Source organism: Thermobia domestica, chromosome 11 (genome assembly GCF_964235325.1).
Source record: "Thermobia domestica chromosome 11, izTheDome1.hap1.1, whole genome shotgun sequence".
NCBI lineage: Eukaryota > Metazoa > Arthropoda > Insecta > Zygentoma > Lepismatidae > Thermobia > Thermobia domestica.
Window position 1 is genome coordinate 231,583,726 of NC_137464.1, and position 26,174 is coordinate 231,609,899.

The 26,174-nt window shown below is 36.4% G+C and overlaps 1 protein-coding gene across 4 annotated transcripts in view; it reads right to left on the reverse strand.

Moving 5' to 3' along the window:
• Positions 1–11,476: 11,476 nt before the first annotated feature.
• LOC145664807 (uncharacterized) overlaps positions 11,477–26,174 on the reverse strand; it is a 30,597-nt gene continuing 15,899 nt past the window's right edge. For all 4 annotated transcript variants that reach the window (XM_081731774.1, XM_081731772.1, XM_081731771.1 and 1 more), the window contains exons 3-4: positions 25,276–25,981; positions 11,477–12,184 (exon numbers count right to left, since the gene is read on the reverse strand). In XM_081731774.1, coding sequence (XP_081587900.1) covers positions 11,533–12,184; positions 25,276–25,981 — 1,358 coding nt within the window. In that variant the 3' untranslated portion in view covers positions 11,477–11,532. The remainder of the gene's footprint in view (positions 12,185–25,275; positions 25,982–26,174) is intronic.

The window sequence follows — 26,174 nt, forward strand, 5'->3', positions numbered from 1 at the left end:
AAACCTTTGCTCTTGAGCGCAAAACAGTATTGATGCATTTCTGAAAAAAGTCAATTAAAAAACGGAAAGAAAGAGAGAGATTTACCTTTCCAGTGGCAGCGAACGTTGCCACTGGAAGCAGTAACATTGAGCATATGGCAGCGAGCTCCTATCTCTTAACATGAGGAAGTGGATTTATTCTTGCAACGCTCCTATCTTCCCGTATTGGTCCCTTACGGTTGCATTTTTTCCGCAACTGGTCAGCTTCTGTAATAGTTACGAATTCCTCCGCTTAGCAGCGCTTGACTCAGTTGATAGGGTGAGGAAGATACAGACGCGTGGAAGAAAGAAGTTATTCACAAAACATAAACTCGCAAAGAACAAATATAAGTCTGGTGGTAGCAGGGACGGATCCAGGCTGAAAGTTTGGGGGGCGGTCGTTCGAAGTCAATAGATTTTATTTAACATTTATAATACAAAGGTGAAAATTCTTGGGATAAGATTTATTTTTTTAAAAATCCTATTCTGGGGGGGGGAAGGGGGGTCAATCGAGTCTCCAAGAAGAAAATGTCTTACTACGGGTCTAATTCCTAGCTCTGTGTCCTTCGTGCACATGATTCCGTGTTCGATTTCCGGCGGAGAGCATAAATTAATATCAAATCATTCACTTCCAATACTCACCTGTCTTCTTTAGCCTAATTTGCTGGAATGTTAAACTATTTTTTTTTTTTTAATTTTCAAAGGATAACATCTTAGATTTCATGCTTCTTTACAGACAAAAAATACGTGGTTCCTGAAAATGGACTTTTTGTTCCGTATATTTATACAAAGAAATGCTAACAAAATGCATATTGTCGAAGGAGAGAGGTGTTTCTGGACCCCAAAGAAAATAAAGCGGAAAATATTTGCGGTAGCGATGCTTTCTATTCAGAGAAACTTGGCGAGCAGCATTTCAGATTTCAATAAAGTCATAGAAAAATTTGATGCCCGAAAGATCGAAGAAAGACCTTCCATTCTAAAATAATGCATAGTTTATATAATTAAATAAGTTTGTTTAACTGCGTGCATGCAATTTTCTTGCTTTTTTTTCTTCTTTTCGGATTAACGCCATCATTCATGGCTTACAGCACATACTATATATTCGATTTATCTCGTGTCCAATAACATGAGTGTAGAGGTTTTGTATATAAATAGTGTATAAACGTACATTGATAGTGGTTGTTTGAAAAAAAGGAAATAGCTTATATATTAAATTAATATTCGAGAAATAATTTAATCAATAATATACAAATAGAGCTTAAAAGACTTTCCTCTTCATATTTCCTGAATATTTCTTGGATAGGACTCAAGAATGCTGGGGGAGGGGAACACTTGCGCGTACCTACATACCTTTGATATTGCAACATTGCAACCGGTGCTTGTACAGACTACGAGCCGCTACTGCCTTTTACACTGCGCCGAGCGCTATGAGCTATATAGTGCAATATTTAACGTTAATGTCCACAGATGGCAGCACAATATAGAGCATTTATTATAAGCGCAAGCAAACCTGACATCTATGATGAACCTATAAACTTCGATTACAATGTTCCTCTTTATCGAGATGAAAATTTCTTTCTTTCTTTTTTTTTTAACATCACTGTTACAGTAGCCCTTTTCAGTTGTCTTGAATTTTATTATTAAGTAAATAATAATAAAAGATAGTAATAGTAATAATAATAATAATAATAATAATAATAATAATAATAATAATAGATTATAAGTAACCTATATCAATGTCCTTGAGTCTTAGTTTACTTGTATTCGACCTCAGAACTCGTTTCGGTTTACACCAAGTTTTCGATGCTTAAATTAAGCAATTTTAGAAGTAGATAATAATTAATTGCTACTTGAGAGGTTAGCATTCCTTGCAGCAGCCACTGTCCTACAGGCTGACGTGGGATCAAAACCACATGGTTTCAACAGGAATCGAACCTAGACCTCTCGCGCCAAAGCTGCACATGTTAACCATATATCACGAGCGAGCTCACTAGAAGTAGATAATGTCTTAATATTAACAAAATGCAAAAGACTATAAGGGGACAATTGTTCCCTATGCAATTTATACCCCACCCATATTCAACAAATACAAGTTAGTGGTACATCAAAATGGGTTGATGTTAACATAAAAATTAGTCTATAGCAGAGTACGTATTGCCTAGACAGTTAATACCTCCTCATGTCAACAACTGAAGCGGAGGGAGAAACAGATGATACCTGGAGAAACTCGGGAATGTAAATTGTTTCAAGTTTCACAGTATGTACTAGAGATGTTCAAAGAAACTATGCAAACACTTTCCACTGCATAATGTTGATCTGCAAAGACAGACTCTACATGCTAGCAGCAACCTTCACATGATATCTTTTAAATTTCTGTATCACAAATATGGTTGTGGAAATTTAAACGTGCACACATCCTTCCTCGAAAAGTGACGAAATCTGTATTTACTACATATGGGATACGAATTGCGCACGACAATAACAAAACCATAAATGCCTTTATTAACGAAGCGAAGCAAGCACAACCTACTATCCATTTCATAAAGATAGGCCCCTGACTTGGCGGTGCTGCCGTGACGTCCAGTCATAACTTATATTACATTGTCGTACCTCGTTGGAATTGTTGGAATGTTGTCTTTTCAATACTTAAGACATACAAATTTTCTTTGTACTGTGTAGTGAGAAAAAAATAGAAATTAATGAAAAAGTGCGTATTTTTTCGTACTTTTTTGGTAAATCAATGTTTATAGGACTATATCTCGGAAAGGAGATAACATAAAATAATTTCCTGTGCACCATATGTAGATGCATATGTTACCTGTAAGTTCTGAAAATTTCATTACTCAACACGTAGTAATTTTCTTGTTATTCAGTAAAAAGTGAGACATCATTATCTCTGAATTGCTGCGGTGTATTAACAATCTTAAAAAACTTTTAGAAAGATCTTAAAGTAGCTTTTTCAACCAAACTGTTTTGACTTGTTTCAAAAGATAAACAATCACAAATATGACATTATGATTTTCTCAGCTTTGCGCCCTTCGCTATCGCAGTTTATACGGAGTGCTACGTTGCCGCATTTTCCTGGCGCGTATACACTCTCAGACGGACGGGTATTTAAACTTGTCACGCACACTGTCCGGCACTTTTTAGATATATTTTTAAAATTTTATGTCTCCACAGATTTTAAACCAATTTCTTAGAAATTAACAGGATATACAGAAAATGTGCCAAATGTTCAAAATTAGAAAAGCGAACTCTTATTTTGTTTGGATTTGCATGTGATGGTCTTCGAAAATTTGTTGCTTTTTGTCAGTTTTTCACTTACTGCACGCAGTACAAAATACACTTGCACAGAAACAAATACAAGCATAAACTTTATTATATGATACAACCTTAGTTGATATGTAATATTGAGTTTACACTTCACAGAAGATCTGTTCCACCACTTGACAGACATACTAATAGCTCTTGCGTAGTTGATTTGTAAAAATCGCGTAAAGCTGGCTTCCGTGCAAGGCTTATGTGAATAATTAGTGTAAAAAGTTCCTGGTTTTTAATTAAAGTAACACGCTTTCATTTAGAAAACAAAGATTTTTGTTTTAGTATTTTTTCTTTTTCTCAATCTGCTGTTTTTGCGTATTGATTCATAACTTTTACTACTATTCCTGGGAGAGCTCATGTAGTTTGGATTTCACGTTAATGAGTAGGTCGACGTCAGCCTCACTGCTGAACAGGACGTTCAACTCAAAATCAATTCAACTTTTTTTTTACTATAAAACTTCATCGGTAAAAACAGCTGAAACAGTTTATATGCGGAATACTCTGTAGATAACCCAGCATTTTGATCAATTCCCGGGATACCACTAAACAGGGGTTTTGCATTTACTTGAATTTTATCGCTCCAAGCTACATCAGAATCTGTCTTTGAATAGGAACGACACGTTTTTTTCTCTCTTTCCCGGCGCAGCCGCAGGTTCACTTGAAACAGAGTTACTATCTTGTTCACTCCCGAATACGCCACTGAGCACAGAATAATCAATGTCATTACTATTCATTACTAACTCATAACCGTCTGAGTCGGGAGTCATTCATCAGTTCTGCAATTTCATTATCGCTAAAAATTTTGCCTCTTCTTTTTGTAATACCGCCGCTCGTAAAGGAATATCCATATATATATATATATATATATATATATATATATATATATATATATATATATATATATATATATATATATATTAATCAAAAACCACGACATATACTAAGGAAAATATAAATGCCCATTCGTCCGTCTCATTGCAATGAACCCATATGGTGTGAGTGCATGTCTAAGTTTTTGACGCCTACGAACCGAAGGGAAGTGTTGAAGGCGTAATCAGTGCAACGTGATTAGACGCAAATACAGCCCTCGTCACCTACACATTGCATAGTTTTCTTTCGTTGAAAGAAAACAAAGGACCCATTCTGTGTTATTGTATACATTCGGCAGGGGAATTGATCGCAGAACTTGGGTGAACACGTGATTGCCAAGGATACATTTCTTTTTAACCTTTAACATGTTCGTAAGCTGGAAAGTGTGTATACTGATAGATCTTGAGGTAAAAATGGAGCCATTGTTAATAAGTGTACAGGAAGATAACAGGAGCAGCGATGAGTCAACAAACCCATTACGAAAGTGAATGAAGTAAATAGATTAAGAGATGAGTTTTTGGATGTTTTACTTCAACGTTTTATTTCGATTAAATTGAGATGTGTAATGCATTATTATTATTTTTATGATGTTGTGAAAGGTTATAATAAATACTTTTTCCTATTACATTCTTATGAAATAAGCTTCACGCTACAAGCTTCCTGAACGCGACAACACTGCACGACAGCGTTGCCGCACTTCCACTTACTGTATGCTGTTTCTTCATATAAGCGCGGGGAATTTAAAGATTGGGCAGCAACATGGCTCACCGCTTAACGCAGAGAACATGTTGAAGTAAAAGAATTTTTTAAAAAAATAAATACTCTACAACTAAACCCTTTTTTGTTAATAGTTCCAAATATTTGGAACACTAGACTTCCAAATTTTCGAGCAGTGTTTTGTACGTTTCTCTAACTACCATGGTAAAGGAGATCAGAGCGTCGTACATTTGTTTTAATTACACAAAAAGTATCAAGTGATGAAAATTGAAATTCTCACAACTTACAGTTAATGGATGCATCTACATATTCTACACAGGAAATTATTTCACGTGATCTCTTTTCTGAGATATAGTACTATAAACATTGATCTACCAAAAAAGTACGAAAAAATACGCACTTTTTCATTAATTTTTATTTTTTTCTCACTACATAGTACAAAGAAAATTTTTATGTCTTAAGTATTGAAAAGACAACATTTCAGGAATTCCAACGAGGTACGACAATGCAATATAAGTTTTGACTGAACGTCACGGCAGCACCACGAAGTCAGGGGCCTATCTTTATGAAATGGATAGTAGTTCTCCAATTTAGGACAAGTAACATGTATATTCCCGATCAAAGTGGATTTCAGTTAGAAATGTATCGTGGCCGTATGTTGACTGTAAAAGGAGTCAAGGCTGTCGACATAGTCGTCCAATCCGTAAGTGCTACAACCTGTGGCGTATTTAGAATTTGGTTTTTGGGGGGCTATGCACAACGTGTGAACAAGCACTTATATTTTTTCTTAGAAATGATAAGAAGGATTATTGTTATATGTGGAATTTCGGGGAGGGGAGCTTAAGCCCGATAGCCATCCCCCTAAATACGCTACTGGTTACAACCCACAGTTATACCATTCAACCAATCCTATCAATAGATGGTATTTTGTTGACACCATTATTCAAAATGTGAGTTCAGTTCCAGAGTGCACGAAAATGTTCTCTGGCCACGTAATATTTCTTTCCGCCTCAAAGTCAGGAAAACTTACAAAGGAACATTTCCGTACGTCATTAGCGAACGTTTATTTCCCTACAACAAAGAATAAAACAGTGTTGCTATTAGATGCCTGGAGTGGACATTGTTAAAATACGATACACATAATTCAAGCACGAAACAAGATGTGATGCTTCTAACAATACCGAAACGATTAACTTGGAAAGGAAACTTCAACCATTTGATGTTATATTTTCGTCTGTGGAAGAATTTTGTTCGAAATTTTTCATTATTTAGTTATCTTACAGCAACACAATATTACTTTGCAGTTACGAGATAATACAAAATTACAATTACTGATTCACAATCAGTTTCCATATTTAAGATTTAGAATCGTATTCAGGTACCCGTGGTTTTACATTGGATTCGTAATAGAAAGAACGAATCGCTTTCAGATGTGTGTAAAGTATTGCTTTGGCACAAATCCAGACAAGTATAAGTACCTATAATTCGTTGTGCATGGTGCAAAAAGAACTTTTTTTTAAAAAAAAAAAAAAAGAAAAACACTTCTTTGTTGATTATAATTACTGTGAAAATTATGATGACAAACAAAATGTAAATTAAAGAAAAACCTTCTAACAGAAATAATGTGATTGTATTGATGGTGTTCTCGTCTTTAATTTCACTAATTATGAATCAATGTAACACACTTCGACACTTGGAAATCGTCTGTTATAGGCGAGTTTCTGTCTTCAGTTCCGCAAAAGGAAATTACGTCAGATTATGACTTTTTAGTCTTTATATATACTCAGTGTTCATGACTTCTTGTGATTTCTGAGGTGATTGCAAAATCTTTCGTTATGTAGGTTTTACCCCCTTAAACTTTTTTTTTTTTTTTTTTTTTTTTTTTTTTTTTTTTACTGAAAAGTATACGCGTTCGCTTATTTTATGTCTACTATTTGTGTATGAAGTTTCATTTAAATCTGTGGATTTCAGCACCGGGTAGAAATAATTTCGAAGAGGGCTTTTGCCCCTTAAACCGGTTTTCCGCAGGAAAAAAAAAATTACATGTTATTTTATGTCTACTATATGTGTGTGAAATTTCTTTGAATTTATGCATGCACTTTTAGGGGTTATACTAAAAACTGACGAAAAATATCACATTGGCCTGATATGTTTAGAGAGTGCTTCTGCCTCTTAAGCCGTTTTCCAGCAGGAAAGAGAACACACGTGTTCACTTATTTTATGTCTACTATTTGTATATACTTTAATTTCAACTGTTCATATCTTTCTGTGGATTTCATCCCTGGGTAGAAGTCATTTCAGAGAGGGCTTTTGCCCCTTAAACCGGTTTTCCGCAGAAAGGGTCCATATTTGGTCATTGTAGGCAGTGGCGAAGCGTACTATGAGGCCCTGAGGCCGGGCCTACCCTGTTTTCTACCAATACTTTCTTTTATTTGCTTTCTTACAAAATAAAGTCAATACTTCAACATTTCGGAGTTTTCGGTAAAAAAAAAAAATAAAAAAAATAGAAGGTTGGAAACATTTGGAGACCCTTCCATCTAAGTCTCACTAGCTCGCTAGATAGGCTTACGGGTTATGCTGCTCAGGGAGCGAAGCTATTATCGCTGTGGATTGCACGCATTGTTGGGAAGGTGCGAAGGCTAGCCTCTGGGAGTTTTGTTTTAGCGTTGAAGGCATCTTTCAATGTTAATATGTTATAAAATGATTTCCTTAACACAGAGTAAGAAGTTTCTGTGTAGAATTATGTATTTCTGTTAGTGATAACTTGTTTAATTTAGGTGTATACTCTCAGGAGTTATTCAGAGTAGCTGTTTTTTCCCCTACATGAGGCTGGTCCATAATAACTTGTAAAATATTAGTCTGATACATTAAACAAATGTATAAATTTAACAAACGCTACTGTTCAGGATAAAATAACATTTGTGTGTAATTTTAGTTAAGTTTTCCATTTCATAAAATCAGTGGGGTATTTACGATTTTGTTTCGAGGGGTTTTGCTTGTTTCGGGAGGGACTTTGCCAACTTTATTCCTGGAAATGTGAAAATTCTAAAATAATAGAAAGCTGCGATAAAATTTCGGTAAGTGGTTAAGCCCGGAAGCCACCTCCTTAAATATGCCACTGCGTAGAATACAATATTAAATATCTTGCGTTGATTTAAAAGAAATTCCTTCTGTGAAGTAACTGAAGTAACTATGTATTGGATATAAAGAAACATGAACTTTTGAAAACTTATGAAAGAAAACTGACTAGAAGTGTACATTCTCAGACACCTGTTGTAAATGCATATTTGTTAAATAAACTCGACTAGCTTCCTTCTTTCCTTTCCGCATACCTTCAAGCACAGCCTGATACTTCCCGATTAGGTCATCATTCTTGAATTGATCAAAACCACGAGGAACAGAACAACAAGGGGTATTCAACACACGATTGGGACAGGTGCAGGATCATCGGAGAGAAGCGGATCCCACCATTGGAGGACCACCGACTCCACAAGTCAAAGAGTACCATTCTGTTGGTTTATCACCGCAGACTCAACAAGCTCCAGCAGTCTAGTAGAATGAAGATGTAGAAGGACATTATCGTAAAGACGCTTTATCGACGCCCCTTGCAGATCAACAGGATAGAGATCCAGATGTTGACTGCCTCCAGCTATCCAAGCTCTTCCAGGAGAGAACATTCATCGTTCCAGATGACTCGGACGACACCAGCTTCATTGGATCTATCAGGCTAGTGCTCATTCCTATTCCTTAATTACAACCTTTCTCTTTTTCTCACCCTTTTCCCCAACTAGTCATTTTCGAAATTAGAAACATTTGAATTTTATTTAAATTCAATCACAATTTAGTTGTTAAGTACCGTGTTGTGCATCAGTTCCATCCCCATTAGTCACTTTATTCTATGAGTATTTTAGAGATTATTCTGAGCTACTACTGATGGCACAGCACCGGCACACTTCTAAGCATTAATATTTCTAGTGAAGTCTATCACGTGATGCATTAATTAAATGCAGTATTGTACTCTAAAGTAGGAGATGCAAGTAACAAACACTCATCCAAGAAATTTGATAGCTAAATGTAAAAATGCACTCTCTTTTCCTCTCCCTTCATTTTCAAATATGCAGGAAATGAAAAGAGCAAGTGAGGAGGAAATTCCCGTCATGCTCCCTGCAAATCCTAGAGAAAAGTAAATATGAACTGCACTTCAAAATATTTGTAGTGGAGCTAAATGGGAATATTAGTTTATCGGGCCTACCCTACTTGTGGGATTGCGGTTCGCCACTGATTATAGGTCTACTTTCTATCTACAAAATTTCATAAAAATCGGAGTGCAACACTTTGCAAAGGTTTCTTGTTAGCACATACGCCTTCAAAATATTCGGATCTTCAGTCTTGCAGTACCAATGTAAACTTCAGATTCGGTACCTCCCTCCGACATCACAAAATTACGCATATTCGAAAACAAATATAGCTTCCACTCGAAACCTATCATCTCTACGATTAAATTAATGATTGTTTTTAACTAACATTGTAAGGTGACTGCACGGAAAACTCAACATTTTTAAAAATTGGCGAGCAACATGACTGGACCATGTAATACAGATTAACCCAAGGTGTAACAGATAAAACGTCCAGTGCTTATTATAAACAGTTGAAGATACGAAGATGAAACAAAAGCGGGATAGAGAAATATCACAGTGCGTATTGAATGGAAACTACTATTTTTTCACAGGGCTCTCCTACTTTTAACTACTTCTGATTGTGCTTATTGTGTTGGGCACCGTTTCCGAGACGGACACCATTTAAATGTAAATTCTTGTACACAATCAGATAAAATGTTCAGTGCTTACAATTCACATAAACAAAGATAAAACAAAATAAATAAACAAAAAGTGGCATAGGGAAATGCCACAGGGCGCATTGAATAGGGAGATTATTTTTGCCTCAGGGCACCCTATCAAGACGACTGGAAGTCACTCAAAAATTTTAAATGGAAAAGTATGTCATATGATGTATTCTTGACAACATGTCTTTGAAAAAATAAATTTTGTACTATTTTATTTCAAGTGTAGTATCGTTTATGGAAATGTCCACCTTTCAAATGTGAGCTCTCATACAGCAGTTATTAATACAGGATGGCAAATGTGAAAGACGGCAAAATCAAAGCAGACATCATTATAAAATTCGGACGATTCCACACAGCTGCTAAGTGTAGGAGTGAATTTATTTATTTAACAATCACCAGATACTAGCTCAGAGGCCATTTTATACTGAATATCCAACAACAATAACAATGGAAAGGTATCGGCCATGGCCTGCCTAGTAGGTACCATCCCGGCATTTGCCTGGCAGGATTGAGGAAAACCCGTCAGGATGGTCGGAAGCGGGAATCGAACCCACGACCTCTCGAATGCGAAGCCAATGCTCTACCACTTGAGCTATTTCACTTCTTTTTTTTTTTTTATGATGAAATGGTGATCGTGTGATATCACGTATAGCAAACCATCCAAAGTGTCATAAGTATATATACTGTATATTGTAATGAAATACGAATGCAGGAGAGGAAAAAGTAGTATTGGCACGGAAGGCACGCACATGTCTCTACTAACCATTTACTTCTTACATATGATCGTATGGCCTTCGTCAAAACTGGAACATTACGTTTTGTCTAAGGAAACAAATCATGAAGCTTGAAAGTAGCATTCTGAAACATTAATTATAAAACTAAGGAGTAATGCCCAAAGAAATGGATGTATTTACTAACTCCTTTGCGTACCAATAACACCCAAATGGATGTTATAAAACACTCCGTTCCAAATACCAGTGACATCCGTGGCGATATCATAAAAACGTATCCTTTATTAAGGGTCGTATTCATGGCTGGCCTTAAGCCAATTGGACCGATTGCTCCAAATTAGGCCCCGCGCTAGTGCCGTCTACTCTACTGCCCAGTCCAATCTGCTCGCCAGTGCTGTTTTAACACCATATCAGGCCCCAGAGCAAACAACTGTGTTGTGGTCCCTATGACTAAATTTTGCTCCTAATACATGTAATTAATACATGCCATTCTGTTTGCGGGTTCGTCCATCGTGCAATCGTCAAGAACTTCTGTGACATAACGATATCAGATGATCGAGTGTTCTTAGAACACTAAAACGTAATGAAACCATTCACTTCATACTTTGGATTCTCAACTTCATGGTGCATTTTGACTGCCAACAAAAACGCATAAACCTGTAGTGCTATACATTTTGTACAGAAACCTTTTATGGGAAGTGGTTCATTTTACAAGTTGCTGGGTGCTGCATGTTTATCGTTCCGCGAACACAGTATATTTCTGCCAATGGATTGGAGCTAAAAGCGTATGGCAAGTGTACACAAAAGTAATCTCCTAGTACAATATGGGGACCTTAATATCATGGATGCATATTTAAATAATAGCAAATGAATATTACTTTCTGGATGTGTTGCGTCCTAACAACGTCTTGTTTGAAACATTTTCTAGCCCCTTCTCTTATAGTATGAAAAAAAAAATGTATTGAAGAATTACGTATAGTCCTGAATCTCTTTATTTTAACATATTTTCTAACGTTTCTCTCACACTGTGCGTCATCTCGTATGTCTCTTCTCATGTTTCTTAAGATTACTTTTCACAGCAAACGCTGCATTGCACACTTTGCATTCAAATGGTCTCTCACCAGTATGACAACGTATATGACTGTCAAGATTTCCCTTCTGAGCGAAAGTTTTACTACAGTATTCACAAACAAAAGGTTTATCACCTGTATGAATTCGAACATGCCGTTCGAGACATACTTTAAGATAAAAAGTCTTCTTACACTGTGGACAAGTGAAGTCAGCCTTTTTCGTATGGATTATCATATGCCTTTGCAACATAAGTTTCGTGGCAAAAGCCTTGTTACAATATACACAGCAGAAAGAACGAACTTCCATATGCACACCCATATGTCGAATTAGGCATCCTTTAGAGGAAAAACGTTTGTTACATATATGACAAACAAATATTCCATGCGTTTCCATGTGTTTGTATAAATGAAGTTTTTCTTTAAATTTTTTGTGACACATTTCACATGAATACTTTTTAACATCGACACCATCAGAGGTTTCAGTCACAGTATAATATTGTAGCCATGCAAGTCTTTGTTCCAACTCGGACTCGTGATGTGCTTGTGAAGGTGAAGTCAACGAACAATTAACTTTGTCCGGAGAAACGTGCTCTTCAGTAGATCCACGATTAATCCTGCAATACAAATCAAGTATTAAATAAGAAACGTGTGAAACATTACTTTCAAATTGATACTACTTTTGATAAAAAGCATATGACAATTACGTAAACAATATACCCTATTTGTATACGTTACTAAGTTTTATTATGTTCTGAATTTAATTGAGCATAATTTGAACACAAATCACAATTTCTTCTTCGCAGGTCCATAATAAAGTTCGAAACTCAACAACTAAATATTTTCGATACATATACATTTAACCTCATTAATCCACATCCAGATAAGCCGGACTTCATTAAACAGGATGCAAGCTTTAAATGTGGCTAGAAGTGAAAAATCGCAATCATCACGTGGCTCCGTGACAGCCCCATATCAGAACATGCCGCGATCTGCGATGTGATCGCAGAAAATTTGCCGCGCTTGTGCAGAAAAATTATTAAAGGAAATAAAAATAGCCAAGAGAAAAGTATAAAAACATGCCTGCTATGTGCAGATGTCATAAATGCAACGACAACTCGCATAAATATGGTTTGAACTGTTTTTTTTACGTCGCGTAATGCGTATTTTTTATCAATCAAGTGTTTCTTTTGCAGAAAAGTTTTGCAAATTCCTACAGATTTTTTTTTTTTTTTTTTTACTTACAATCGCTCATCGCAGAAAGACAAAGAAAGTTCTGCCATCGGGCGTGACAGTTAAGGATATTGTACTGTATTTGCCCTTACATAACACGGTTGGCAATACATTACAGTACAATAATGGTATATTATTTAAATCTATGCCCTTTAAATGCATCATAAACAACGTGTTTGGTCGCTATAGAGATCGTACCTTGTCTAGACAAAAGTTTAACACACATGTTGGTACATGCAAGCAAGTGTGAACATAGGTATATTCTTTACACAAATTTATGGGATATAACCTAGTGCACATACACCATATTCAAAATGTCCGACTGTAGACATTCCTACATGAAGTAAACGCGTTGATTAGGCATCAACGACAGAATGCATCGCTTCGAAACGAAATCCTGCCACTTCTCACACAAGGGCACGTTTTAGAGACTCAATGACGGCCTACAAAACTACATAGCGTCCTACGGGTAGTACGCACAAAAACTGTGAAAACGATTTGGTATCCGGACTTTTCATTTAAAATAACGAGACAAGTTTTTAAGTTTTTTTTAATTATTATTATTATTTAACATGGAAGAAATGAGAAGGGGATGAGAAGGAAAAAGAGGTGGGGATTACAATTACTAAATTAAGAGCCCATAACTCGAAAGCTTTTAAGGTGAAAGACATAAAATTTGGTGTTTGAACTTCTCATTTAAAATAATAAGACAAGTGTTTCAAAATTTTTTAATATTTGTCCTAGAAGGGAAGAAAGATGTATGGCGTTCCAATTATTATAATAAGATGTCCGTATCTCGGAATCCCTTACTCACAACACAGATCTATCCTTGATGATACAATTCGACTTGAAGAAGGTAGTGAGCTTTATTTATTTATTTTTTTTTTTAAAGAAAACTATTAAATAATTTTAAAGGAAAAATTTAATAATAACAACAAATTCAAACCAACATTGGTAATTATTGGTTCCAGGAAAGCAATTAGCAAAAGTGCCAAAAATGTTTGAAAGAATTTAATGTGCCTAACTTCACTGTCAAGCGTATTGCTGTGCTAACTCTAAAGTCAAGTACTGAAATTCTTAGTGCACATTTAGATTATATGATGAGTTAGAGGAATTTTTACTGTAGCGTTCAGACGTTTTTGTTTATATATAACACAATTAAAGACTTTACATGTGTTTTGGTATTTTAATAATTGCTTTCTTATTCATTATATTTATTTATTGCCTTTTTATATTGGAGATGTTGGGCGAGTAATTTTATTACAAAGTATTATATATTATTATGTTATTTGTTGTCATAACGGTGTTGTTGCTGTGGATAATACCTGAGATGTTAGAAAAATTTTATTTCAATTCTTAGATGGTGCTTTTTATTATTGTTACTATATATCTTTCTTAACTTGGTCTGTGGCGTGTTTTGTAATGTTTGCTACGAATTGACTTGTCTATATTATTAAAACTTTGTACACACAAGCCTATCCTTCTATACAGACTTATCTTACAAAGTACGATTGTACTTTCCTCTTGTTATCAGTCTATATGTATCCCGGATTCGATCCCAGCCCCCGCCAAGTGAACTTTGTGGTGGACAAACATCGTGTGCGTGAGTTTTCTCAGGGTTCTCCCGTTTCCTCCCACTTTCTTCATTCTATCATTTTATTCATTACTCATCATTACCGTCTCCTTTAGCCTAACCGGCATAACCGTGGGACGTAAAACTCAAAGACTTCATTTCATTTCAGTCTATATGTAATGTGTGTTAGTCAAAATATAGTATTGGTTTATAAAACTACGATAAAAGGGGTTCAAGGTGGTTCCTAAGATGCTTAAATTTGTTACCAGCTCTGGGAATACTCCTTTGGGCCTTTATATTTTACAGATATAAAGTCTGGTGTTTGAAATTTTCGTAACAAAATAATTAAACACGTTTTTCGGCGTGTTTAGATGTTTGATCTACAATGGAAGAAAAACGGGTGAGTTAGCTTCCGTAAGTAGTCTCTCTCTATATAAAAGAAAAGTCTTCAGTGAATGGGTGACGGACTGATCAACGCCTAGGCTGAACTGCTTAAGCTAGAAACTTAAAATTTCGATACTACTGTGAGATAAGGTACCATTAAGAAAGTATTTTTGGAAATTGGACGGGGAAAGGGAATGGGGGTGGTAATTATTATACTACAATAAAAAGCACATATGTCGGAATTTATTAAGGTTGGAGATTTGAAATTTTGTATTTGGACTTCTTGTTTAAAATAACCAGATACGTGTTTCAGATATTTTAATTTTTATTTATATATTTATTTATTTTTCGTATTTGATCTGAAAAGGAAGAAATCAGGGTGGGTAGAAAAAGGAATGAAAATTACAACTATTATAATAACGGTCCATTAACTCGACATCTCTTATGGTTAGAGATATGAAATTATTTGATATTTAAACTTCTAATCTAAAATACTTAACACATGTTTTCAGATATTTGATCTAGAATGAAAACAAAATGTGGAGGTGCTTCTTTAAGATGCCCATACGAAACGTTCGATTTTTTTGCACAGATACTAAAGGGGAAAGACAAAATATTGCCCACAGTGGCACGTAGGGGCATCTGCTAGTTATCTTATATTTACTCTATAGATGAGTATAGTATATTTTTACTCAAATGCAATTTATGTACTTTGCAAACCCATTTGTAATACTGTATTTTGAAAATATAATGTTTCTTATTCTTTATTAATTTTACTCTTTGTATTATTATATTATCATCAACAATTACATTCAAAAAATTATATGAACAAAATATTATAAGGTTGCGTAGGTTGCTGTAGGTTGCGTAACATGGACATACGGAGCCGGGCTGAGTGGCAAAAGTGCTGATAAGGGACCATAATGCTTTCGCACAACGACAATGGTACAGAGAACATACAAAGCGGACCGCTTATGACTGGAAACGCATGATAAGCTCGGATGAGTCTCAATCACCTTATTTCAAATTATGGGCCGTGTTTATGTGTATTGGAGGTTGCAATGAATCGTATGATCTGCTATGTCTCCGCTCAACCACAAAACACGGTGACAGTTCTGTGAAGCTGTACATCGCAATATCCTGGTCTTCAGTGAGTCCTGTGCTGATGTATATCGGTCGCGTCACTGTCTGTGATTTTGTAGCCATTTTAAGGGATCATGTGCACCTTACGATTCAGATGTTGTTTCCAGGCAATGATGATAATGTGCCCATTCATATAGCTGGTGATACTGCAAAATGGTTTCAGGAATAACATACAAAGAGTGAAAAACTGACCGATATACCGTGCCGATGCGTTAACCATTACGTCACTCAGTCCGATTCCCAAACAGCCAAACACCCTCCTACTCCTCTACGCCACCCAGTCCGCTTCCTAGAACAGCCAACACTCTCTCACTTCTACAGTCGCTGCTCTCCGTTTACACCACAGCCCAGCTGCGGTGCTGGACAATCCAGTGTCCATATATTGAAAATGGGACAGGAGTGGGGAGGGAGTTTGGCTGTTCTGGGAAGCGGACTGGGTAGCGTAGTGATTAATGCATCAGCAGGGTATACCGGAAATCCGGATTCGAGTCCCGGTACAGTCAATCACTTTTCCACTCTTTTTGTGTTGCAAAGAGGATTTGGTGTGTAAAAATAAGTTTAAATCGATTGTTTCCTCTTTTTATTAATATATAGTTTGAGGAATATTGGGATGAAGTTAAATATCTTGGCCATCCCAATCCGCTGGACGTGAATATAATTGAACATTTGTGATCCTTTTAGAATCACAAATTTGACGCAGGTTTCCGCCTTCATCTTCTCTCACAGAAGAGTGTGATATACTTACACACAGAATGGAGTGCAGCTTTCCACTTGCTACCATTCACCACCTCAACGACTCCATTCCACGTCACATTAGAAATGTACTGTGGACGAAATGTGGTCCAATACCACAATATTCTGTTTAAGTGTTTGATTGGTAATCAGCCATTCGGCTGCAAACCATTGCCTTATCATTAGAAGAGGACGTTCAGTTCTATGTTCTGTGTGGTAATTGTATGCAACATACAATAAATATATTATTTAAAAGATCCTTTTGAAATACGGTTTCTTTTTTTTTAACGTCTCACGATTATGCTCTTTAGGTTAAGGGAGATGGTTAAAATACTGTAATCAGTACTCAAATTACTGAACGAATGATAAGAAATCTTACTCTGTAAAGCAACAAAAGATTTGCTGCGCAGGGGACAATTTATATGGGCATGCACTAGAAATTCTGTGAATTTTCGTCTTAACTCCAAGTCATATTTCTATAAAAGTCCCTTAATTCGCTTACTGACTGTACCGACAATGAAAGTAACCCAATAAGTATATGCAAAATTATTATTATTATTATACGGGAAAAGTCTGTAGTAAGTCTGCCATGTTATTCTGCGAACACTAGGAATTAGCAAGTATATTTCTAGGCCTTTTAAATCCGTCACGTATGAGGGATGAGGTCCTTCGAAATCACACTATCCGAGAAAGGGGCGGAAGCGCCCTGGAACCCATTTCTTAGGTACCATCCAAGTATTTGCCTCGTGTGAATGAGGAGAAACCGCACTCAGGATGGCTGGCTTGGAATGGCTTTTACACTTTCTCGACTGCGTGTCCTCAATCCGGGAATCGAACCCGGGACCGTTTCTCTTGACACTGTTTTCTGTTCGAAATTTGGTTGCAGCTCGTGGATTAGTTGCAATCAATCAAAGATTTATTTTTCAAATTGCGGCGAATATTTTCTGTGCTACACGTTTGTCAGCTGAAAATAATTCCTGTCTGCTAAGAAGACATTATTAAAACGTTGAGGCTAAAAGAAGACTGCCTGATTTGTATCTGAGATGGTCTTCTCCCATAATAATACGCATACTTTTGCCGGAACAGCAAAAAAAAATGTCTGTATTAAGGAGATTTCCGCTTTCAGAGGTGTCCGTTACGGGAAGTTTCACTGTACATTGAAGCCTTTGACGTAGACCAAGGGAATATGAAGGCTATCTGAAAACTTTCGATCAATAGTGCTACACTAATAATATTCTGGATTAGGTAAAGTCTCTTTCTTAACTTCTGTGATAGGACAAGCTGTTTATGGAACGCTAAGACAAATCGTAGCTCCTATAAGGTATCACACCTGAAGTATTCAGAGCTAGGCAAGGGGCTGTATTCATTACGCTTATGGAACTTATTACATATCTAACTAGCACTTTCTGACCAGAGCTTAATAAACTTGTTTCTTAAAACTAAAATAATAACACTTTATCTATGTTTCCATATAAAAAGAAATATATATATATATATATAAGGCTCTGATCAGAAAAAAATGAAATGAAATCTTTGAGTTTTGCGTCCCACAGTTATGCCGGTTAGGCTAAAGGAGACGGTGATGATGCGTAATGAATGAAAATGGTGGAATGAAGAAAGTGGGAGTAAACAGGAGAACCCCGAGAAAACCCACGCACACGGTGTTTGTCCACCACAAAGTTCACTTGGCGGGGGCTGGGATCGAACCCGGGACCCCAAGCACCAGAGGTGAACGCTCTACCACTGAGCCACTCTGATCAGAATGGGTTAGTTATAGTTTGGAGATAAAATAATAAAGCATTATGGGCATGTCACCAATTATACAGTTGAACAATTCGAAGTTCATTCCGTAAAGCAAACAAGGGGACAGTGGGACTATTGTGCAAGAAATTAGGTAGCTTTAAAAATGTAAGCCAACAAATTTCCTTTTGAAGATCACTGTGGATTGGAAGAGGCCATCAGGTCAACTAATTTTTGTATAAATAATGCAATAATAATAATTATTATTATGTCCCGACATGCAACGCTGTGCAACAAAGCAACTGTTGCTGAGCCTGCCTGTTCCTGGCTAAGCTCAGGCACCAAATATAGCTATTTTTATTCTTTAGACCAGAGGTGCCCCATCTTTTTAGGGTTGAGGGCTAGTTTTCATTCAAAAATCATTTGCGGTATACTTACCTGTTCAATGGACCGCTAGAGGAAATCATAAACCAATGACAGTGATCGATACAATCAGCATAATACAGATCACGCGCGCTACCTTTTATTTTACCGGTCGACGCGTTTGGCCATCCGTCCCGACTTGCCCACTGAATTTCCTTCAGGTCCGGTCAGTAGTTATCGAGAAATGATGTACCACATACAACAAGGCTCTGTCTCTCGCCGAGCTCTGCAACCAAATACAGCGATTTTTATTTCTTGACAACGAGTTGCTGGGTCATTAACAGGGCTGGCAAAAACCATTTTGGTTTAAACTTTTTTTTTTTTTTTTTTTTTTTTTTTTTTTTTTTTTTTTTTTTTTTAATAATTTGCTCTATGTATTTATATCACATACGGACAGAAATAAGTTTGTTTCGCCTTGGTGTTATTATGCAACAACCAAATTATGCTGGAAGGGGTCAAGTAAGCTTAAAGTGGAATCCAAACTGCTTCTCGGCTTACATTCGTGAGAAATTGTCCTCCATTTGAACTCGAAACCGGGACTAATTTGTCACAAATGCGATACGCCTGCTGACTCACTCACGAAGGACTCCTGATAAAAATGCGTTGTACTGATCTTTACATACTTGTTAATATAATTGTCAAGAGCCATTTCAGAAGGACAAGTTGCAGAAGTGAAGCCATTATACAGAATTACATATGGACAATTTCAAAATACTGCAGAGTACAGAAGAACTAATTTAGTCCAAGTTAGTTCACTATGACTTTTATTAGTCCAAGTTAAAGAAATACAACTTAATTTGCATATCAGTAGGAAAAGCGACTAAAGATACGAATTATATGTGTCCACTTTGGCTCTGACCCATTTATACATAGATACCAAAGACACTTCTGATTTCAATAAATGCCTCTCGTGGGGTTTGAATGGGAAATCCCCCACAAAAGTATGGCATTTCGATGTATTTTATCAATAGTAAACATTATTAAAGCGAAAGAATATTTAGGATTATTTATTGCAATTGCCTAAGAATAATAACAAACTACAAAAAAATCACAAAGGAAACATTCATAAACTTATAGAAAAAAAAAAAAAACAAGTTGTTTCTGTAGTATAATCTCTTTGAGTTCTGGATGGGGAATTTAGGTCTGAATATAATACGAATATTTATGAGAGTAAAACGCGATAGTCCAAAAATGTGTGCTCATCAAGATTTTACGAACACTTACACTTTTACCAACATTTTCCGCTTTTTTGGTTTAAACCAGCCAACCCTGCCCATTAATAAAGAAAGAACATAAAGAACTTGCGAGCCTTGACCCTTCAAGGCCTCTCCGCAAAAGGGAGGGACCTTTACTTCTTAAGAAGTTCGGTTCACCAAAATTCCTTTAAGTATATTTACTCTGTCCGTGTATTCGTCCGTGAGACAAAAAATCTCCTCGACTACTTGATGGATCGCCACCAAAGTTGGTCTTGATGTAGAGGGCCGAAAATTAGGATTGGGTTCCTTGATGGGAGGTCATATTCGAACTACGAGTAGTAGAAATCAACAATTTCTCCGGTTATAAAGTTGATCACTATAGAGCAAAAACGCTAACTAACTAACTCTATGGCCTATGGAACCAGGAGGTTCAATGCCGCGTTCACAAAAGCTCTCCACTGACTTCTATCCTTAGCTAACTGCATCCAGTTTCTACTTTGTGTTCCAATCTCTGCTAGATCCATCTTAATATTGTCCTCCCATCTGCGCCTAGGTCTTCCTAATGGTCGTTTTCCGATTGGTCTTCCAGTCAAAACTTTGAAAGCGTTTCTACTTTCTTCCATTCTAGCTACATGACTCACACACCTAAGCCTCCTAGACTTGACGACCCTAACAATGTTGGGTAAACCGTATAAATTATGTAGTTCCTCGTTATGAAGTTTCCGCCATTCCCCATTCCCGTTCCTCTTGGCTCCTTGAAATCCCTGCTTTTAGTCGACATTTAATTTCTTCGTGAATATGAATTTCCTCTGTTAATACTGATCCTAGATATTTGAAACTATCCACTTTATCAAAAGTATTATTTAATATTTTAACGCATCTATAATTTGCCGTATTACGGTCCCGACACACTTCCATGTATTTAGTTTTCTCTGCATTTACTTCTAAACCCATGTCCCTGCAAGTGTTTAATAATATCTGTGCATTTCTTTCTATTGTTCTCCTATCATCCCCTATTAAATTTACATCATCAGCATATGCCATAACCTGGTGAATACCGTTCAACTCTAGGCCCTGGTTGCTATCTTTGATTTCCCTTATTGCGTATTCCAGAACAAAGTTAAATAATAATGGCAACAACGCATCTCCTTGTTTCAGGCCATTTTCGACGTGAAAGCTCGTGGACAAAAATTTTCCTACCCGGACTTTACTTTGGGATTCATTTAAACATATCTTAATTAATCTAATTAGCTTTCTCGGTATTCCAAGTTCTGTAAGAACGTTGTATAATGTTTCTCTCCTAACCGACTCGTACGCCTTTCTAAAATCAATAAATATTTTATGTACCGGTTTATTGTATTCCGACTTTTTTTCGAGTATTTGAAGAATGGTAGGAAAAAGCAGTTTTCTTTCTATATTCGATTAAGCATTTCAAGAATGCATTTCATCCCCATTCTTAATGCCTTTCTGAAACCGGAAGTAATTGAAAGCCACTTCAACTTCCGGTTCCAATAATGATTTACATAAGAGGATAAACGATAAGATACAGCGTTTATTTAACCGATTTAGCGTTTTACGGATAGGTACCATTCTCTCTTAATCTTTTATTCAAACCACTGGCGGTTTTAACGTCGATCACGATAGAACAAAAATAACAACTGATGTCGAAAAGCGGTTTGTTGAAATTAACTAAGTGACCCAAGAATCTGTTCCACAAGCACTATAATCTCTCTACTGAAACCGGAAGTGGTATGAAACAGCCACTTCCGATTTATCGTTGATCGCTAGAGTAAAAACAGTAATGGATAGGAAAAGAAGACTTTTTTTTCAATCAATTACGCGTCCCCCCCCCCAAAAAAAATATTCCCTCTCAACTCTAATTTTCCTACTAACATCTACTATTACTTCCAGATTCAATATTGTTTAAGATAATATCGCGCCAAACTAACCAAACTCCTTTACGTGGCTGTACACATAACACTACTATTTAGTATTATTTTTCTTTGTCATACGCTCTAAGAATAAAACGACTGTACTGAAAGCTTTAAAAAAAATACCTATTTATTTCCTGATATCATTGTAACCGTAACTCTGGTGGGACCTACTTTTCTTACAGGGTTGGCAAAAACCATGGTTTTTATTAAAAAAAAAACAAAACAAAAAAACGGTTTTTTGGGTTTAAACCAGGTTTTTTTTTTGTTTGTTTGTTTGTTTAAACCAGGTTTATTTGGTTTAAATAATTTGCTCTATATATTCATATCATATATGGACAGAAATAAGTTTGTTTCGCCTTGATGTTATTATGCAACAGCCGGGTTATGCTGGAAGGGGTCACATAAGCTTAAAGCGGAATAAAAACTGCTTCTCGAGTTACATCCGAGAGAAATTGTCCTCCATTTGAACTCGGAACCAGGACTAATTGGCCACAAATGCGATACGTCTGCCGACTCACTCACGAAGGAATCCTGATAAAAATACGTTGTACTGATCATTACATGCTTCTTAATATAACTGTCAAGTCATTTCAGAAGGACAAAAAGATACACAGTTGCACAAGTGAAACCATTATACAGAATTACATACGGACAATTTCAAAGTACTACGGAGTACAGAAGAACTACTTTAGTTCAAGTTAGTTAACAACGACTTTTATTGGTCCAAATTAAAGAAATACGACGACTTAATTTGCATATCACAAAGATACGAATTATTTCAGTCCACTTTGGCTCAGACTCATTTATACATAAATAGATATCGAAGATACTTCTCATTTCACTAAATGCCTCTCATGGGGTCTGTATGACCCTCCCCCCCACACACACAAAGTACGGCATTTCGATGTATTTTATCAATAGTAAACATTGAAACGAAACAATATTTAGAATTTTTCTTTGATTGCAATTACACAACAATAATAACTACAAAAAAATCACAAAGCAAACATTTATAAACTTATATATAAAAAAAAGTTGCTTTTGTAGTATAATCTTTTTGAGTAATGAATGGGGAATTTAGGTCTGAATATAATACGAATAATATACGGGAGTGAAACGAGATAACCCACAAATGTGTGTTCATCAAGATTTTACAAACACTTACATGCATTTTTACGAACATTTTTCGTTTTTTGATTTAAACCATAGTTTAAACCACCTTGGTTTAAACCAGCCACCCTGCTTTTCTATTTATTTCATTACTTAATTGATAAAGCGTTTAGTAACAACACTCATATTAGGTTGTCTAGAAAATATTGAGCCTTTGGAGGTCGAAAAATAAAATGAAATCTTTGAGTTTTACGTCCCACGGTTATGCCGGTTAGGCTAAAGGAGACGGCGATGATGAGAGATGAGTGAAATGGTGGAATGAAGAATGTGGGTGGAAACGGGAGAACTCTGAGAAAACCCACGAGCACGGTTTTTGTCCACCTGAAAGCTCACTTGGCGGGGGCTAGGATCGAACCCGGGACCCCAAGCACCAGAGGTGAACGCTCTACCACTGAGCCACCGCGCCCCCCTTTGGAGATCGAAATTGAGGATATAAAGTATTTGTGATTTGAAAATAACGTTATGAAAACATATTTTCACCATTTCGTTAGTGCACTCCTGGCCTGGAATCCAACGATCAGAGGTGAGTCACCGTGTCCCGACTCCTCAATTATAGTTAATATCATCATATTATCACATAAGCCAACACTCGACTCGACTTATACAGTATTTTCATCTATACATAAATACTAATGTTTACAACTTTTATTTGATTATTTTTTTTTAATTCTTAATTGGTAAATTTATTTCAATTCGTCAATATGTGTAATAATAAAAACCATCTTATGCAAGGCATTCCTGTGCAGCCGTGTTCAAAATAATGAGAAAGCTTCTCACCCTTTCTTGGAAAAAGCTATTAATTTGAAAGGATTGTATGAAACAAAATCAATTATCATTATCAGGGATGCCCACAAGCGGGTTTTAGGGTACAAGTTACGTCCTCAGATTATTTGGGGAACAATTTTTCTCTGGAAATGATACAATCAAGCTGGAGAATGTTAAATTGGAGGAGAGGTAGAAAAGCCTTTGAGAACAATGGGCACCCCCTGATCATTATTGATCTCAGAAACTATTTTAAATCCTCGTTTTAATCTTCTACTAATGCAATTTGTTTTATTATTATTAATAATAAAATAGGCAATATCCTACTTCTTTTTTTATCACACCAATTCCTTTCTAGATGAGAATTCAATAGTCTACAATACATAAAAAATGCAGGACTGGATTGAGTAGCTAAGTACCAACTTCAAGATTGATATACGGTATGACTGTGCAGGTAGCGGATTGCATAGCGCAGTGGTTAACAAATCGGCACGTTTAGCAGGAGACTTGAGGTTCGAATCTCGGTCCAGTCGTGCATTTTCCCCCTCTTTGTATATTTTTATTATCTATCAGATGAAGCTTTGGCGGCAAATAAACTATACACTTTTCAACACTAAGACTATGTAATAACTACCAACATAATGTTGGATCCAAACACTGACTTTCTAATGGGAATCAAATCAAATCTGAAACATCAAAGGCAAGAACACTAACGCTTTAACTAAATAAAATGAAAGCTTTTCGAAATGTCTTGGCCGTGAATTATGTAGGGTCATTTGTGTATTTACTAATGAAAATGAAATTTTTCAGTTTTACGTCCCATGGTTAGGCTACGGGAGACGGTGATGATGAGAAATGAATGAAATGGTAGAATGAATAAAGTGGAAGGCAATTAGAGAACCTCGAAAAAATGAAGCAAAATCTTTAAGTTTTACGTCCCACAGTTATGCTGAGTAGGCTAAAGGAGACAGTGGTGATGAGAAATGAATGAAATGGTGCAAAGAAGAAAGTAGGAGGGAACAGGAGAACCCCGAGAAAACCCACCCACGCACAGTGTTTGCCCACCTCAAAGTTCACTTGGAACGAGCTGGGTTCGAACCAAGGACCCCATGCACAAGAGGTGAAAGCTCTACAACTGAGCCACCGCGGCCTCACGGGAGAACCCGAGAAAAACCTATGAACACGGTGTTTGTCCACCACAAAGTCCACTTGGCGAGAGCTGAGATCGAACCAGGGCCCCATGCACCAGAGGCGAACGCTCTACCACTGATCCACCATGTCCCCGTGTATTTACTAATGGGCGCTGTAGAATACATATTACTAAATTAATATTAAGTACTAATCTTATATCCCAAAATATTATACTAAATAATTTCAACCCTATCTGGAATCTTCATCAGTATGTATCATTAGCTTACCTCGTTAATAATCCCGCTAATATACTCTTTTCGTCCTTTTTTGATACAAAAGAACTTCCGCCATCTTCGTTTTCAGGTGAACCTTCGTCGCTATTTGAAGAAAATGTATTTTCGTCTTTCACCTGATTTTCACCGAAATCCGCATGTCTTTCACTTTCATCTGAGCATCCCTCACTTTGTAAATTAAGGTTTTCGCCAATTGGTTCTTCCTTAATAAGTACTGTACAAAAAGCAATAGTATCAACCGTATCGTCACTATTTTGTGTAGACGTCTGTTCAACACTGTGAGGAGCAATTGTATTTTTTTCACTTTTATTTGATGATACAAGATCACTTTCACTTTCCGATACAAGATCATCATCTATTGGTTCGTCTTTAATATTTATAGTATTTCGAGCAATAGTATCAACCGTGTCGTCACGGTTTTCTGAAGAACTATGTTCAACATCGTCAGCAACATTGGTATTTGCTTCACTTTTATTTGATGATTCACAACCATCCCATACAAGATCATCGTCTACTGGTTCTTTTTCAACTTTAATAATTATAGTACTTGAAGCCATAGTATCAACAGTATCATGATCTGAGGGGATATGTTCCTTAAACTTCTCTCGCTCATCATTCACGCCAATTGAGAGACTCATGTTAGAGTTATCGTCAGTACCTCCACATTTCTCACGTTCCACTTCTAATCGGGATACACAAGCTGAAAAGTACATTGAAGATATCATGAACTGTAAACTATTAGTAACCTTTCAGATGAGAAAAACTATTTTTACCTTGCATCTTGGAAATATACAGGGTGATCACAAAGTCCTGTTACCCCCTTGTATTACATAGATGTTAATGAATTGTTGTTTCTTATTGTTGCAAGTACTGATATACATCTAAATCATTGC